The sequence below is a fragment of the Dysidea avara genome, chromosome 15 (assembly GCF_963678975.1).
Source record: "Dysidea avara chromosome 15, odDysAvar1.4, whole genome shotgun sequence".
NCBI classification, from domain to species: Eukaryota; Metazoa; Porifera; class Demospongiae; order Dictyoceratida; family Dysideidae; genus Dysidea; species Dysidea avara.
In genome coordinates, this window is record NC_089286.1 from 6161349 (window position 1) to 6178486 (window position 17138).

Below are 17138 nucleotides of genomic sequence, written 5' to 3' on the forward strand. Positions count from 1 at the left end.
AAATATTTTGCAATTCCTGAAGTTTTATCTGAAGGAGACTGTAAGGCTAAAACTACTGTAATGAGGAGTTTGTTGAATTGGTGGTAAGAAATTATCGTTTATAGTGCACAGTATCCTTCTACGTCAGACACCATCCTTCCCTTTCCATTGTGGTAAAATAGTGCTTGCATTATTTATCCTAATTAAGTGGTTATTTAGCATTGCAGGAAAAGAATTTAAATCCGAGTGTAGTAGACCTAGAAATGATTATTATGCAGTGTAATAGTTCTGTGAATATAAAAACTGTACCTTGCATGTTTGTACCTCAAGCTTAAGTTATTATGCACGGCTGTTGCTATAGGAAAATGTACTGTACTTGTACTTTACCTAAGTACTTTCAGTATGTACTTGTACTTTACTTAAGTACTCTCATGATTTCAGTTGGAGTACTTGTACTTATACTTCAAAAACTCAAAAGTACTTGTACTTTACTTAAGTACTTTTAAATGTACTTGGCCCCATGTCTGCTAACAATGTAATGGTACTGGTGAGTTAGCCAAGGCTAAAAATGTCTTCAAAGCAACCCCATCAAAAAGGTTCTGTGGAATTTGAAGAAATTTACTGAACTTTCTACTAACTGACTAACTAACTAACTAACTAACTAACTGGTGCCTTTGGCCAAGCATAACTTGACTATGGTTAACACTATAAGCTTGATTTTTCACTGCATGTTCAACAATGCTTTGCCTTTTCATGAACTGCAGCAGCTACAGTGCATGCACTATGGACTTACATTTTCCTCCTTTGTGTCCCATTTCTTTCTCCACCACCATGTAGGCATTAATTCGCGGTAACGCACAGTGCACTGTTAAAATTGAGGTGGTCATAGCACACTTACCCAGCAGCACACCTTTGGGGTGCAGGCACACTTTCAGGATATGGTGTGTGAAGCACACAAGACAAGCAGCGTGACTATATATTGGTATACATGACACTAAGATTTGTAAATGAAAAACTATTTTCTGCTATTATAAATGATTCTAGTGTTAAAAATTAGGTGTTCTTCGTTTTGTGCTAAGCCATTACACAGACACACTACAATAAAATGTGTATTTGTGCATATCATAGTGTGGTATGCTCTAAATGTGTTGTACATAGCATGCACTCCTGTGGTGTATGTGATGTGTAGGAGATGATAGTTCACATTTGTTCATTAGTTAGCAAATGTGAACCATCATCTCCTACACATCACATACCCCACTGAAGTACATTATATGTATATCACATTTAGAGTTCATCACATATGCACAAATACACATTTTATTGTATTGACAGTTCAAGTTGATGAACAAAGCTGGTATGTTTGTATCAATAAAGTAATCAGTTTGCATTAACCAAGAATGTTTAAGAATGTTTTGCATTAAACATTCTTATTGAACACTGTCATACTACTTGTTGGAACAGATCGTACAGCAATGATTGCATTATGAAAATATACTGGCTGGCTGGTGCGATATAGGTGGAGAGCAAAAAAGAGATGTCAACACTTAGTAGAACAATTCAATTGCTAAACAAAATCATGCAAGTTGTAAACTCATTATTACCATCTTTTACTGGCATTTGTCAGAAATGCCCCTCTTTCAGCGTTGACATGCTGCTATTATGGGACTGGTTTGTCGTTTATTAGATGGAGAGGGACGTGGAAACTTACCTGCTTATTGCCCACAGTTACTTGATGATCCAACTCATCACAGATCTTGTCATCTTCATTCCTGGGACCCAGCTGAACACTTACGTTCTGCAACTTTAGAACACTAGACAGATTTAAGCACAGTTGGCTGGCTACAGCTGCCAATATATGGAATGGCCTTCCAGCTGATATGACTCTGCAAGGAGAAGTTTCTGGCTGGCACACTGTATTAAAAGACATTCAGCGCTTTGTGTGTAGCTAACATTTTTATTGTACAAGTATGTATTGTGACGTTTTGCTATAAAATACAAATCTAACACTTGTCTTGACTGTGTCTTCTAGGTATTACCTTAGCATACTTTAATCAAAGATTTTCACTTAGGCTAAGTGAAAACACCTCGTCGCTGGTGGTAAACACCACATAGCAACATGGTATACAAACACATCACATGTCATTATCAACAATATCAGGGTATCATCCAGCTGTGTATAGCTTGCTGGCAGATTTGTCTAGTAATCAACAGATAATTCCAACAGATAATTCCGCTCAAATGTAACGTCATCTAGTGAGAGTGCAAGCGATTAAAAAACAAGCTAATCAAAGGGCGTGGTACCCATTTTGCTTCCGAGCATTTATCCCATATCATTTGGAATAAATGCTCACAAGTGAAATGGGTGCCACACCCTTTAATTAGCTCATTTTCTAATACTTGCGTGAGATGACATTACATTTGAGCGGTACTGTATAACAAAGGTGCCACAAGCAAACCATCTGACCATACTTCTAATAGATATGTAGAACTGTTTAAGTAGTTAGTCACAAGTATTGATATTGTAGTGATTCATTATCTTGTTCGTTTCTTTCATCCTTCTACATTACTTGACCAGGGGAACTACCTTGTCTTCACTGTTTCCTTTGATGTGTGGTAAACAAATTACCTTTAAATATTGCAATTACCAGGTAGAGCAATATTCATAGCCATGCAGAGATCCCACACATATGTACGTAGGTGTGTACACCTTTCCTGTTTGTCGATCACTTAAAAAATAAAACTATATATTGCATTGCATTCTACATGCAGTCAGTGGTGTGCTAGTTTGTTGAAAATGTTGTCAGTGATCTTCATAATAACAGTGATCCTCACTAAGGAACTGGTGATGGCTACTGAGCAGTGTAGTAAGTATCAGTTTAAATCACCTTTCTACCCTGGTGAGTCTTGTGAGGACATCTATAATAAGAATCCTGAATCTCATGACAAGTCAGGATATTATTGGATACTAGATGGTCCAACGATAGTATATTGTGGGATGACTTATACTGGATCATCTTGTGAGGACATCTACAACAATAATCCTGAAACTGGTGACAAGTCAGGATACTATCGTATTAACATTAACCAGTGGACATTTTGTAACATGACAGAAATTACAGTTGCTTCTGGTGATGTTCTTCCTACATGTGCTGGTGTGGGAGGAGGATGGAGAAGAATCGCCAATGTCAATGTCAGCACAGGAAGTGACTGCCCCAGTGGATGGCGTAAAGACACTTACTCTGGTGTTAGTTACTGTCGTGTGGTCAGTGATGCTAATTTTGTTTGCTCCTCTACAACCTTCTCCACTAATGGTACAAGTTATCAGAGAGTTTGTGGTAGAGCAAGAGGATACCAGAAAGGATGGTCAGTTGCTTTTCATAGATCTAACCAGGGTCAAACGATAGATGGCTTCTATATTGATGGTTTATCAATCACTCATGGTAACCCACGTCAACACATTTGGACATTTGCTAATGGATTATATGATGGTCTGGCAACTAATGATCAGTATAACTGTCCATGTGCTCCTGGTTCGGAGTACCCTTCTCCTTCCTTTGTAGGAACTAACTACTACTGTGAATCAGGAGCTAATAATACATATAGCTATTCTACCTACTACTTCAATGACCCATTGTGGGACGGATCTGGTTGCATCACTAGCAACTGTTGTGACAACCCTACCCAACCATGGTTTTACCGAGAATTGAATGGGACCACCACAGATGATATAGAAGCTAGGATATGCAGAGAAAATGGATTTTCCACTGGCTCTACCTTGATAGATCAACTTGAATTCTATATCCAGTAAACACTTCACATCACAACTGTACATGTACATTTGTAGCAAACTAAGACTGGTACACACTATTTGTGCTAATAATTTAGTTGAACATTGCATAAATAAAATCATGGTACAAGTAGAGTTAGATATAATGGCATTAAGGGGGTTCTTGACCTTTATACCTCCATCTTTCATCTGCACATGAGACATTGTGCTGTGAACAACACAATGAAAAATACATACAAAAATAGTTAAAGTGTATACTACTAAGATATGGAGAAAATGGGTGGGGATTAATTCTGCATACCCAATGGAAATACGTATGGTAAGAAAATCCAGTCTAAAGCGGCCACATACTTTGATCAACCACGAAATACAACTTTCCCTTTCTACACATATTGTACCGAAAATTTCAAAATTGAAAATTTTCAATGCAACATACGTACTTTCATCATTTTAGTAACTGACAAAACTTTATTACGGCAAACTTAAATACTTTGAACTAGAAGCGAAACAATGTCATAGCGACATGTCAAAGGTCATGTACGTTTGAAAAGAGATAGTCTCTACATCCACACCTGCTAGCTACCAGAACACTATACCAGCTCTTGCTGGATTGATCGGTGTAAAACAAATAGCTACTACCTGTAAGCCCACTGCTCAACCTGACGATATCAAAGGTCCTTACGAGTGGATGCTCACTACACTGAAGTGTGATGGATTTTAACCGTGATTGCATCATGTCCTAACCAACATTCTCTGTGGGTGGTGCCATAGGTATGGTGGTGCTAAGTGTGATGCATATATGTTCCGTTCCAAAAATGGATGGAAATGGTGGACCTATTATCATCCACTTTTGGAAGGTTTTTAATATTACTCCAAAAGTGGATTGAAATGACGCATTCCCCTATATAGTGACCAAAATGAGTAATAATGATCCATATTTGGATTGTTTTAGCCTTCCACTTTTGGATGATTATTCTATCATAAAACAATCATCCATATCTGGATTGTTCTAGCCTTCCACTTTTGGATGATTCTTTTCTCTTAAAACAATCATCTATAACTGGATGGTTTTAGTCTTCCAATTTTGGATGATTCTTTCATCATAAAACAATCATCCACATCTGGATTGTTTTAGCCTTCCACTTTTGGATGATTCTTTTCTCGTAAATCAATCATCCATACCTGGATGATTTTAGTCTTCCTGTTTTGGATGATTCTTTCATCGTAGAACAATCATCCATATCTGGATTGTTCTAGTCCCCCCTTCCCCTTATCAACCCAAAAGTAGACATACAGAGGTCACCAAAACTTTTCTTCAAAATTTGTCTTATACTCATGCTTCGCATGAAAAGGTAGCTTCACAAAAGACTCTAAATGCTGCTGATACTATCATTTTCTAGCTTCACAAACAAGAAAAACATTTAATTTAGTGGGGATAAAAGTTTAAACAAGTAGAATAGGGATTGGACATATGATTTAAAAAAAAAACAGAGTAATCAAGAAGTACTCATATAGTACAGTAGTACTATAGGGATCATGGAGGCTAGGGATTTCTTGCCCCAAAATATCACCCAAAACCCTTAATATTTAGTTTCTGACATCTAGGCAGTATTGGTTAGGCATAGGCAAGCTCAAAAATGTCTTCAGATCGCCAAAAAGCCCTTCCACTGAATTGATATTAAATTTTAAACAGCAATCAGAGGACTGCCTCTTTCCACAAGGCAGTCCTCTGATTGCTGTTTGTACTTACACAAGACTCAAATGCCTTAGTGCACAGCCATTGCAGTGCTGCGATGCCAAGAACAACTTACAGTTCTGTTTTACTATGTATTAAAGCTGTGCTATACCTAATCTCTCCTAAAGTTTAATCATCAACTATTCATACAGCTAAGAGTGTATGTAGATGGCAGTTTTCTCATACTGCAGTTCTCTGCCAAGATTTGCAATGGGCAGAAGGCTCCCTGAAGGCCTTTGATTTGCAAAGACAGAACAAATATGACCTCAGAATGTGTAACAACCAAAATATGTCAGTCCAGTCCAGTGATTAGTAATATCCCTCCATAGTAGAACCTGTTGTGAATACATGATATAACATGCCTAGCTACTGACAGATTTGCTTTGTACTTGGTAAGATGGAGCTAGTCCTTAAAGGAATCTCGTTGTGAGTGATCTTGACATGTATTGCTACGGTGCAAGCCCTTTGTCTATTGCTAGCGCATAATGTACCGCAGCTTTTATGTTATATACTAGAATTATAATTAATTTAAAGATGCATATGCAGCTATTTGAAATAAAGAGGTTAGACTACAAAGTAAGTATTTTACTTTTACTCCAATCTTTGTGGTTGGTGTCTTTGCCTTTTAGGTTTTCTAACAGCCAAAGGTGTGAAATCCGGTCTTTTTCTCTGTCTGGTTTTATTATTACCAATTTGTTGACCTCCAGATTCATCATCTTCATCTTGGGGATCTCTAAATTCATCGTCTTCTATTTGAGGACCTCTAGATCCATCATCTTCAATTTGGAGATCACGAGGAACAGGAACACGTTCACGTGTATCCTCTGCATCTGGCTGAATGTATGTACGAACATCCAGTCCATGATGAGTATAGCATGCTGTGATTATTTCTCGTAGAGCAATGCTCCAATTCCCTATGTTGATACACATCAAAAACTTTTTTCATTGTGGTAACTAACCTTCAAACTCTGGAGCAGGCTGTGTCACATTGACAAATGGCACAGTATCTGGCCACCATTCTGGCTTGTCAGAATTCCATGAAAGTTTGAGATCTTTCATTATGCCCCGAATTAAAGCTTTCATTGTAATTCCATTTAGGCTATATAATGAATCTGGCAAAGGGGGTAACAAAACTTTACTAGAGCTCTCCATCTCCTCCTTTTGCCAATCTGGATCTAAGAGTATCTCATCCTTGTACTTCTGCACCACTTTGGAAATTCTTTCATCTCCAAAAACATAGAGACCATTGGTCTTTGTGGTAGAATATGCGACAGCAACAGCCACTCCCAAACCTTTCAATTCCTGGCATTTCTTAGAAATCACATCCAACTTTCTCTTGATATCCCTGGCATTGTTATTTACTACTTTTGAAGTCATCTTCAGATCCAAGCTTTACTGTTACTAAATGACTGATAAAAATCTGACTTCAGATTTTAAGGGTTTGAGGTTGCTGAAACAGCAAAAATCACACTTCTTTGAAATCTTTGACACAAACAAACCTTTGAATTAAAACTGTCTACTCAGCTGCACAGACCAGTATTCTGCTATGTGGACATTAGTTTTTGGTGCATGTAGTTGAAATGGCAGCAGCAACAAAGGGAATCCAAGTTAAAGTGAAGCAGAGAAAAGGGAATCTGCTAAGTACTAAAAGACAGGTTAGTTATAGTAGTCTTAAGAGTTTAAGCATGATCTCTTTCTTATAGTCAACCAGATTAGCAAAGTCACAAGAAAATGGTGATGATGGCTTGTCCCTACAACTAGATCATAAGAAGGTAACAATAATTGCACAAGGGTTCTGAATTAAGGATTAAATGTACACTAGCATCTTTGGGTGTGTATGCAACCTTACTACCGCTTGATCCTTTAAACTTCCTTCTATAATATTATGGTAATTGTGTGGAGGCATTCAGTAGTTATCACTAGCATTCAGATTACTCTTTGCAGGAGCATTCACAACGGTGTTTCAATTTTTTTTTAGAACCAAGACTTGACCTTAACACACCCAGAACCTACTAGGTTCTCGAAAGGTAGATTCTACTGATTCAAAAGTGGTCAAATAAGTGACTTTGGTTGGGTGGTTACGTAGCGAAATTGAGAAACTTTCTGCTTAAAATATTTTATTTAGTCTTAAAAGTTGTAGAAAAGGTCCTGGAGGCTTTTATAAGTAACCCGAAGTCTGGAGTGCTGTTTTTTAAAAGGGTTTTATCAGTCCCCAGATCAATGAGGGCTTCAAATAATAATTAAATTACCAGTACAGCCACACTAAGTAAAGTTCACCTTTTGGCAAGTTAAAAACAACATTACTGGTTATAAAGAACTGTTGATAGGTGTTAAATAAGTTGAAGCCTTTGCACACTATATAGTTATTGATAGTTCTACACAGTGTGTTTGCTGAGTTTGACACAGTCTGTCTTGTTAATACTACTATCATCAGTACCTGTCCTACATGCAGGACAACTAAGAGAGGGGTCTTCCTACTAAAATTTAATTTGATTTTTCTATAAAGGTTGGTGAATTTCCACTACAATCTGCCTTTGTCAGAAGCCTAAAAAGTTCAGGCCGATATTATGAGTTGTCAAATAGTCAAAGATATGTCATTGCTGATTGCGATAGTTCAGGAAATCTCAAGTCAGGCTATTGTTTAGTTCAAAAGCTGTACCTTTCTCAATCTATTGTGATACTGTTGTGTTCGTGTGATTCCTCAAAGTTTCAAAAGGAGAGATGCAATTCATACTGCCATGGTGATTTTTCTGATTGCAACCTACGTGTAAGGGCCTCTGAAGAAAAAAAGAGCTACTGTGTACATGCTTTGGCAACAGAACAATTGTTTGAGTCAGCTAGTGAAATATGTCACCAGCAAGATAGTGATGAATCTGTTGATATTATATGTACTGATCCTCTGTTAGTAGCTGTGTATGATGGCAGTGAATGTGGCTTAATATGCTCCAGGCAAAGCACAAGACTCTATTGTGATTTGTACCATGATCACTGTCAACACGTAACACAGTTCCTCAATTGGTGCGAGGTAAATGACATATACATTGACCAAGATGCTGAATCCATTGAGGAGCAACAATTTACATGCTTATCATCACAGCTAATCCCATACCCACTGCCAACTGAACTTCAAAGTATTCATGACGCACATGAGTGTGGTGAGTGGAAATTTCCTAAAGAGTTAGTTCCTAATTATAATGAAACACTGAAATGTGAGCATGGCCATAAGTTTAGTTCTGATGACCCAGTGCTTAATTCTTGGATATCTACCAAAGACGTGATTATTCATAAAGAGTCTGTGTCAATACATGATAGTCAAAGACACTGCTTTTACAGACCAACAATGGGGGATTGCAATTGTAAACAGGAATATGACGGTCGTGATCACTTGCTATTAAATTTAGATGGTAAGCATCTGTTTTACTATGGGCTGTTGTTTACATATTTACACATCATGTTAGAAGGAAAAAATCCGTTGATAGCTTTTCACAGATCCATGCAACAAACTTTTTCAGCCTTAAGCAAGTCACGCCCAGTGGGAATCAAACATCTTCGTCAGGCATGGAACTGCTTTGCCAGATTGCTAGATATTAATTATCAAGAATGCTTTCTTTGTCCCCAATGTGAACATACACCTAAAACCATTGTGTGTGATGGCACCCTCATTGGTTTTCGCAAAGACTTTCTGAGTAGGCTTTCTGTGCAGGAAACTGAATCCACTGACAGTATTCAGTGTGTGACAGTTAGACATTCAGAAAGAGTGTTACTGAAAACGGTAAAGTCACGAGAATTACTATTACAGTACTCGGGTTATACAAAGGACAGAAAGTGTGTGAAATCTCCCAAGCATCTTACTCTACCACAGTTTAACTCGATGATGAAATTGATGAGAGCCGAAGGGGCTAGTGCGCTTGCCGGTGTCATTGATCAACTCTATAAAGAAACTGGAACAACAGTAGCACCTCATGCTTACAGAGAATTTTTTTCTGAGTTGGCTCGCAACACGGCCATATGTGGCATGATTCAGATAGCAGGCAAGGCTGATGTCATTGAAGTAATTGATAAGGTGATTTCAGGAATTGACGTTAGACAGGCAGGTCAAAAAAAAGAGTTTGCACTTTTGCAAAAGAGTGCACCTGTTATCGCAGTTTTCCTGAATAAGCTAACGTTGGCAGAGCCCATCCCTTTAAGTGTATGTAATCTTTTCAAGCTGTTAAGAGATTTGTGCTTAGCACCATACAATGTTTCAGCACCTAATAATTTTTTGTCTCCACCGGATGAAGACTACTTTTCTTGTTTTCCCAGCCTACCACTGGTGCGAAGGGTACGAAATTATGCAGCAGACTTGAAATTACACAAGGAAGATCGAGACTCCTGCAGAAAGTTTTCCTCAAGTCATCCTGTCTTAACACCAGGAATCTTTACACTCTTTTGTAGCCATGGTGTATGTTATGGTTTTCAAATATTAAAACAGCATGAGTCTCCACGTCATCCATTTGAGTTAATATTAACAAGATTTCACAGCATGCCCGAGTACATAATTTACGACAACAGTTGTAAGCTTCATCAATACGTGCTGAACCGTGAGCCAGTGATGTTTCAAAACACTACATTTTTGGTGGATAGATTTCATTGGAGAGGACACACTGGCTGTTCAAGTGGATATAACATGGACATTTATCAGCAAGAGTATCTAGCATCCCTTAATTCCCAAATCAATGAACAAGCAAATGCTGGATTGCAAAAGATCAAAGGCCACATTGCATATATGAAGGCTCCAAATTTCAAATTTCATATCAAACTGTTTTTGGCATGCAAGAATTTAAAGATTTGTAGGAAATTTCAGTAATTGTATAAGTGTATAATTTATGTGTATATGTGCACTACTACTAACGATAATCTTTTGCATTTTGTTAAGAGAATCTGTTTGCACGCTGGTACTGTGTAGTCCCACACGTACAAAAAGAATTTAGATCTACACATAAACAGACAAGCTGTAAAAAACTAAGGAGAATTTATATCCACACAAAAACAGCGAAATTTATATCCACGCAAAAACAGTGAAATTACAGACGTTTTATAAAATAAGTTGCATGAAAAAGTTGTGAAATCCAAATCGATGGTCACACAAGTTTCAGTGTCACAACTGTCATTTCAAAATAATATTTTATGAATATTTGCCATTACAGCTACTTTTGCCGGCATGAATGACAATAGCTGCAACATTTCTAAGCCGGTGCTAGCAAATTTACTATAGGTATCCGAATTTGGATGATTGTTTCATGATAAAAGAATCACCCAAAAGAGGAAGACTAAAAGACTCCAAATATGGATGATTGTTTCATGATAAAAGAATCACCCAAAAGAGGAAGACTAAAAGACTCCAAATATGGATGATTGTTTCATGATAACAGAATCATCCAAAAGTGGAAGACTAGAACAATCCAAATATGGATGATTGTTTCATGATAACAGAATCATCCAAAAGTGGAAGACTAAAAGACTCCAAATATGGATGATTATTACTCATTTTAGTCACTATATAGGAAAAATGTGTCATTTCCATCCACTTTTGGAGTAATATTTCCTCTGCGTAATAACCTTCCAAAAGTGGATGATAATAGGTCCACCATTTCCTTCCATTTTTGGAACGGAACATACCTCCCACCATTTCCTTCCATTTTTGGAACGGAACATACCTCCCACCATTTCCTTCCATTTTTGGAACGGAACATACCTTGTGTGATGGTAAAAATTGTTGTTTTAATTTTCATTGATATGGACAGCAACGAAAAAATTTTTGATGGCAAAATCATTTATGGTATTGTCTGATTCAGTACACCTTCTGTGCACTATAATATTCATGATCATTTCATTCAGTTGGTAACAGTGCAACATCTGCTAGTGGTAGCTACCACCAGACAGAGTGGCTATCAATTAAGTTGGCTGAAACTAGTACACAATATAGGACAATATTCTACTAATATGATTATGGCCAGACATTGAGCTATTCTGTCAGACGTCTGTCTATACGGTATATCATGAGTGCTGAGTTTGCTTTAGAATGTTCCCTTCCCAGACAAACTACTATGAACTGCCAGCTCTGATCTATAGACAAACTACACTTCTTAATAAGTCTGTATAACACATATAACAAGTTGATGCTGTGCTACTTCTAAAAACCAGGCGCCATGCAGCTAGCTAACTCATCTGGAATAACTATAGACAGTATATACTACTATGAATTAACCAACTATGTATTACTACTTTACAATATGGTAGTTTGGGTTGTGCAATAATATAATTAGCTATTTCTCGTAATTCATGAAATATTCGTAATTCATTCAATTACGTTGCTATGCACTGCTAAGGAAGCGTTTGTTAAATAAACCGCTTTTACCAACATATTACGCACAAAACTATCTTCTAAACTGTTTTATAGTGTGACAAACGTTTTTTTTCCCACAAATTCTCTCGACAAAGCCTCAAAGCTGCTCTTCATTTTCGTTCGCGTACGTAAGGGATACGCCCCCTTTCAACTCGAAGCGATAGGCTATTCCTGGCAGTGTACGAGGCCTGCACCGTTGTTTTTCAGTTGCTAAATGCCTGAAATCCTCAAGGGGAAGGTAGTCTGAGGAAAGTCACCACACCCGTATTTCAGTCCGCCGAAAAGAAACCACCTCAGAGCAAAGTTCACCTGTGCAGAAGTTTAATACAGACTTCATTTCACTTTTACTTCTTACGTAAAAGCTGCTTTCACCGTTATTAAACGATTTTGCTCACGTGGGTGCGTACGGACAAACATAGGTAGATAGGTAGATAGGTACATAGGTACATAGGTAGATAGATAGGTACACACACACACTTTTACGGAAACAATTACAGTAAACCAGGCGCACGCCCACAGCCGGCCTTCGGCCGGCTATGGGCGTGCGCCTGGTTTAAAAATACATTTGAAAATAACTATTATCAGTGTGTAAATTTGTGTACCAACCATCTTTGTTTGTAATAAGACATCACCATAGTGCATCGTGTAGCCAAAGTGGGCAGGAGACAGACAAGTGTACATTATAAAGGAACCAAGAAATGTAGTTTTCGTACATTCATACATAGTTTGATCATGCTAAAACCAACAAATAAACAAACAACAATATAAAATTTTAAAGGGAATATTACTTTGGTATAGGACATCTTCCATTCCGCTTAACCATTTCAAAAATAAATGCCTTTAAACCTCATCTTATTTTCTTTGTATTTTTCTTTACTTACTTCCATAATTTTTGCAACACTTGAAAAATCAGCATAACTTCTACACACTTTCCTCATTTTCTTCAGATTAGGAGGGTAGCGACCACATTACTGCACAATTACCCAAATCTGGTCACATTAATTATACATAATTTTCTTCTAATGACGACAAGTGCTATGTCTACAAAGTAAAGTCTTTACAGGAACATGTTGAAACTTCAGTACATACAGGTTAACCATCATTATATACTAGTTAAAGCACAGCCGCGAGTGCAATATGGAAAAAATAGCACGAGGGCGTGGGCAAGAGACTAATACAGCACGAGGCGAAACCGAGTGCCGTATTAGGTTCGAGACCATGCCTGAGTGCTATTTTTTCCATATTGCACGAGCAGTGGCGGTGCTTTAACTGGTTTATTGTACTAAAGTAGTGGCTGCGAAGAGTGGGGGGATGCCAAGTAGCAGGAGGTGAGTGCCTATCCGCGTAAGCTCGAGACCGTGTGTATTCAGTGCAGTGATTAACATTATTCATACTCGTTCATACTGCACCAGCGTCAGAGCACCAGCGTGATGAAGCTAGCTAGCTACGTAGCTTTAATTGATTTGAGCTGCCTAGAGCGACAAACTGCGGTTGAGGCCTGGCTTAATGCCTACGAGTAAGTCTATGACTTTGTTATAGAGAGGCTTGCTATCGTGTTTAGCGGGTGAGAGTCCGTTTATAGAAGCCATGGTGTGGCGCTGGGAACGATACCATGAAGGCAACTGGAACGAATTAATTTATCGTGTTCCACCTGGCTTTACAACGTGGACAGGAGTCATTTTGTAGTGTTGATAACGCCATGTGCTCTGTTCCTTCGCTAAGAGCGGCTTTCAGGGTAATTCGCCCACTTGTGTTTAGGTCATGGCATTGTTCTATGTGTTTATGATACGTCATAATTGTTGAATGGCTTCATAACATTGCAGTGGTTTGGTGAAAAGAATGCGATAACCTGTCTGGCATTGGTCATGCTTTGGTCAACTTGTTTACTGTTTCAACAGTGCTGTATTGGGATCAAAGGGAAGATACAGCACACCTCGGCAAATACAGCACAGTTGAAATAAATATACAGTAGCACCCTGCCAGCTTTGAAGTGTGCAGCCAGGTGTACAATATGGAAATAAAAGTACACTTTTCACTTTGATCTTTTCACCCAAAGTACAATAAGTGGTTTGAAAGAAATAGGAGTAGTTACAAAGCAAAAGCCAAACGTGTGTAGCAAATGTGTAATTGAAATACTCTATTAGAACAGTCACTCACATTTAAAAAGATGAAGTAAGAGTTCTGAGTATACTGCATGTTGTAGTAAATGATATAACTTTACTTAAGTCAGTCTTAGAGAGTGTTAGCCAATCATACATTACAGTAGTACTGTATAGTAGGGGCCACAAATATTAGCCAAAAAACATTACCACAAAACCAGCCTCACTTTCCCTACCCCAAATATGTATTCAAAGTGACTTTCAACAAGTTTCTATGGAATTTTTTAGGGTTAGTCTTATCCTTCAGACTTTGTAGGAACTGTTTAGCTGTGGCAGATTTTCTGTCTTTAAACATTTGGAGGGAGCCACAAAAGATGACACATGCACAGATGCATTATGTTTTAATGGAGTACAGTGAAACCTCTATAATCTGATGCTCAAAAGTTGCATGAAGATGTTGGATTATCAAGGTAGTATAACATATATTTAGTGCAGCAAACAGTGCCATATTATAAAAGTATCCTGGATTATAGAGGTGGTAGGTAAGAGGTTACACTTTGTAGTCCACTAAATAACACATCAGTAGTATGCATGTAAAGTTTGTAGTCTTTTTGAAACTTCAGCTCACAGCACGTTTGATAGCATTTGATAAAATAAACTTTAACAAACTCTAAGCTGGAGATACCAAGATAGAGACAATCAGCAGAATGGCAATGTCTTTTCTCTCCGCCCACCAAAGCTTCCGTAATCACACTTTTAAGGTGGCTATGAGCAAACAGGAATGAGGGAGAGGGAGGATAGAAAATGTTAACAATAACATTTCTATTAAATGTTGTCATACTACTTGTTGGAAAATATCTTAGAGCAACGATTGCATTATGAAAAAATACATGCTGGCTGGCGCGACATAGGTAGAGAGCATAAAGAGATGTTGACACTTAATAACCACAGTTCAATTGCTAAACAAAATCATGCAAGTTGTAAACTCATGACTACCTCCTTTCACTGCCACTTGTCATTCATTGGGTAGAGAGAAATACAGTTTGAATTTAACACTTGTCTTGACTGTGTCTTTTAGGTATTGCCTTAGCATACTTTACTCAAAAGATTTTCACTTAGGCTCCTAGGCTAGTGGTAAACACCTCATAGCAACATGGCATCCAAACACATCACATGCCATGATCAACAATACCAGGGTATCACCCAGCTGTTATATAGCTTGTTGGTCTACACTGTAATAATCAACAGACAATTTCAGTAGCTATATAGCACAGGTATACTATGAAGTCCCAGACATAGCTAAGGTATCAAACCTTACGAGGGGAGAGGTGATGTTTCTCACCCCCCTCCCCACACACACACACAACATACACACAACACTTGGAATCACCTACGACATCAACAAAAGCCAATCGCAGGTTTTCAATTTTTCTTTTTAACATAGAGAGGGTTTATACTTCGTTTTACCTCCCAGTCAAGTTAGTAGGAGAGCAACCTGTGAACCCAAACTGTAGCTAATACACACTTCACTTCTTAATAAGTCTGTACAACACAAGTGAGCGGTACAAAGAAGGTATTTTATTAATGAGCATTATCAATGTGTTCCAACCATCTGTGTCTACATCTTGACATCATTGCAGTGTGTTATGTAGCCAAAGTGGACATGTGACAGACAAACACACATTGTCTATGTAGGAACCAAAAATGCATTTTTCAGAGTTCAATTGTGCTAGAACAAAAATATACTACAGCGGACCTTCAGTTATCCAAAAATCACTGTGTCTCAGGCAATAGTAACAGTGTTCAGATAAGTGAATTGTTTGGATAACTGAAACCCATGCATTCATAAACAGAGTTCTGTTGAAATACTCTAATAGAACATACAGCTGTACTCAAAATACTCTAGTAGAACAGTAATTTTTCAAGTTTGGATAAATGAGGTTACCGATAAACAAGGGTCACATAACTGAGGGTCTACTATATTATATCTCTTTGGAGTGGAATATCTTCCATTCCAATTTAAGATATATCTGCACAGAGATAATGCGGTATCTTATTTTCTTCATGGCTACTTTTCTTCCGGTAAACTTCATAATACTCTAATAGAACAGTCACTCACATTCCAACCTGCTATGCAGCTAGTTAACTCATTAGGAATGTATTACTATGTTTTTGGTTTTGTAATAATACATCAATAAATTAAGATATTGTAATTTCAGATTTCACAATTCATAATTCATGAAATTTTTGTGATTCTTCCAACTACGTTGCTATGCATTGCTAACTACGTTGCTATGCATTGCTAAGGAAGCGATTGTTAAACGACCCACTTTTAACAACATACTACACACAGAAGTACCCTCTAAACCATTTTATAATTTGAATATGTTGTTTTTTCCTGCAAAGTTTCTCGACATAGCCTAAAAGCTGCTCTTCACTTCCATTTGTGTACATAGGGGACACACTCCATTTGCTGGACTTTTAAACAACAGGTCTAAGTAATTAATTTCTAACCACCGATTAATATCATTTAGCCTATGTACATCATCACTATTATGCCTGTTGACAGAAGAAGACACAAAGCTCCAAAGCTAATTGTGACCATTGTAGATAGCAAATACAAAAATGTGATATCCATACTGAATCAGCCAAGCTGTGAAAGAGGTTGTGGCCTTCAAATAGCCAAGGTCTTAAAAGTTGTGAAATATGTTGCAAAATCAAAAATGGAATGGCTGCAATGATGTTAAAGGGACAGTGCGTAGGCTTTGTTTACATGGTGAAGCCATCTAAGTTTATGATGCAACATTACCTAATTGCATGACATAAAGTAATAAAGTAGTGGGCGAAGTTAGTAAAGTGTGCTTTAATCTTGTAAACTATTGCTGTTAAAGCACATCGAGCACAGCTGTATGAAATTAACACTACATAACAACCTATGTTCATGTGTCACAACCAGAAGAGTGGTCAGACTGCTAACATCATCACTGTGCTACACAGAGATTGTCATGAGGAGGCACCTATTTATCGTCTGCTACAGTGTTGTGCAGCTGGAAAAACGTATTAAACTATATCTTAGGTGGCTAACTAGTGATGTACAAGCGTGGATCCTACCATTCCTGGTATACTTGCCGTAAAAGTGTGAATGATTTC

At 37.8% G+C, this 17138-nt stretch overlaps 1 protein-coding gene and 1 pseudogene across 1 annotated transcript; both read right to left on the reverse strand.

The window, feature by feature from the left end:
- LOC136245726 (ran-specific GTPase-activating protein-like) overlaps nt 1–17138 on the reverse strand; it is a 69769-nt pseudogene that overhangs the window by 40662 nt on the left and 11969 nt on the right.
- LOC136245843 (nuclear respiratory factor 1-like) lies at nt 5539–7991 on the reverse strand. Its single transcript, XM_066037315.1, has 2 exons — nt 6464–7991; nt 5539–6418 (listed from the first exon to the last, which is right to left on the reverse strand). The coding sequence occupies exons 1-2, from the start codon at nt 6879–6881 to the stop codon at nt 6096–6098; spliced, it is 741 nt and encodes a 246-aa protein (XP_065893387.1). The 5' UTR covers nt 6882–7991; the 3' UTR covers nt 5539–6095.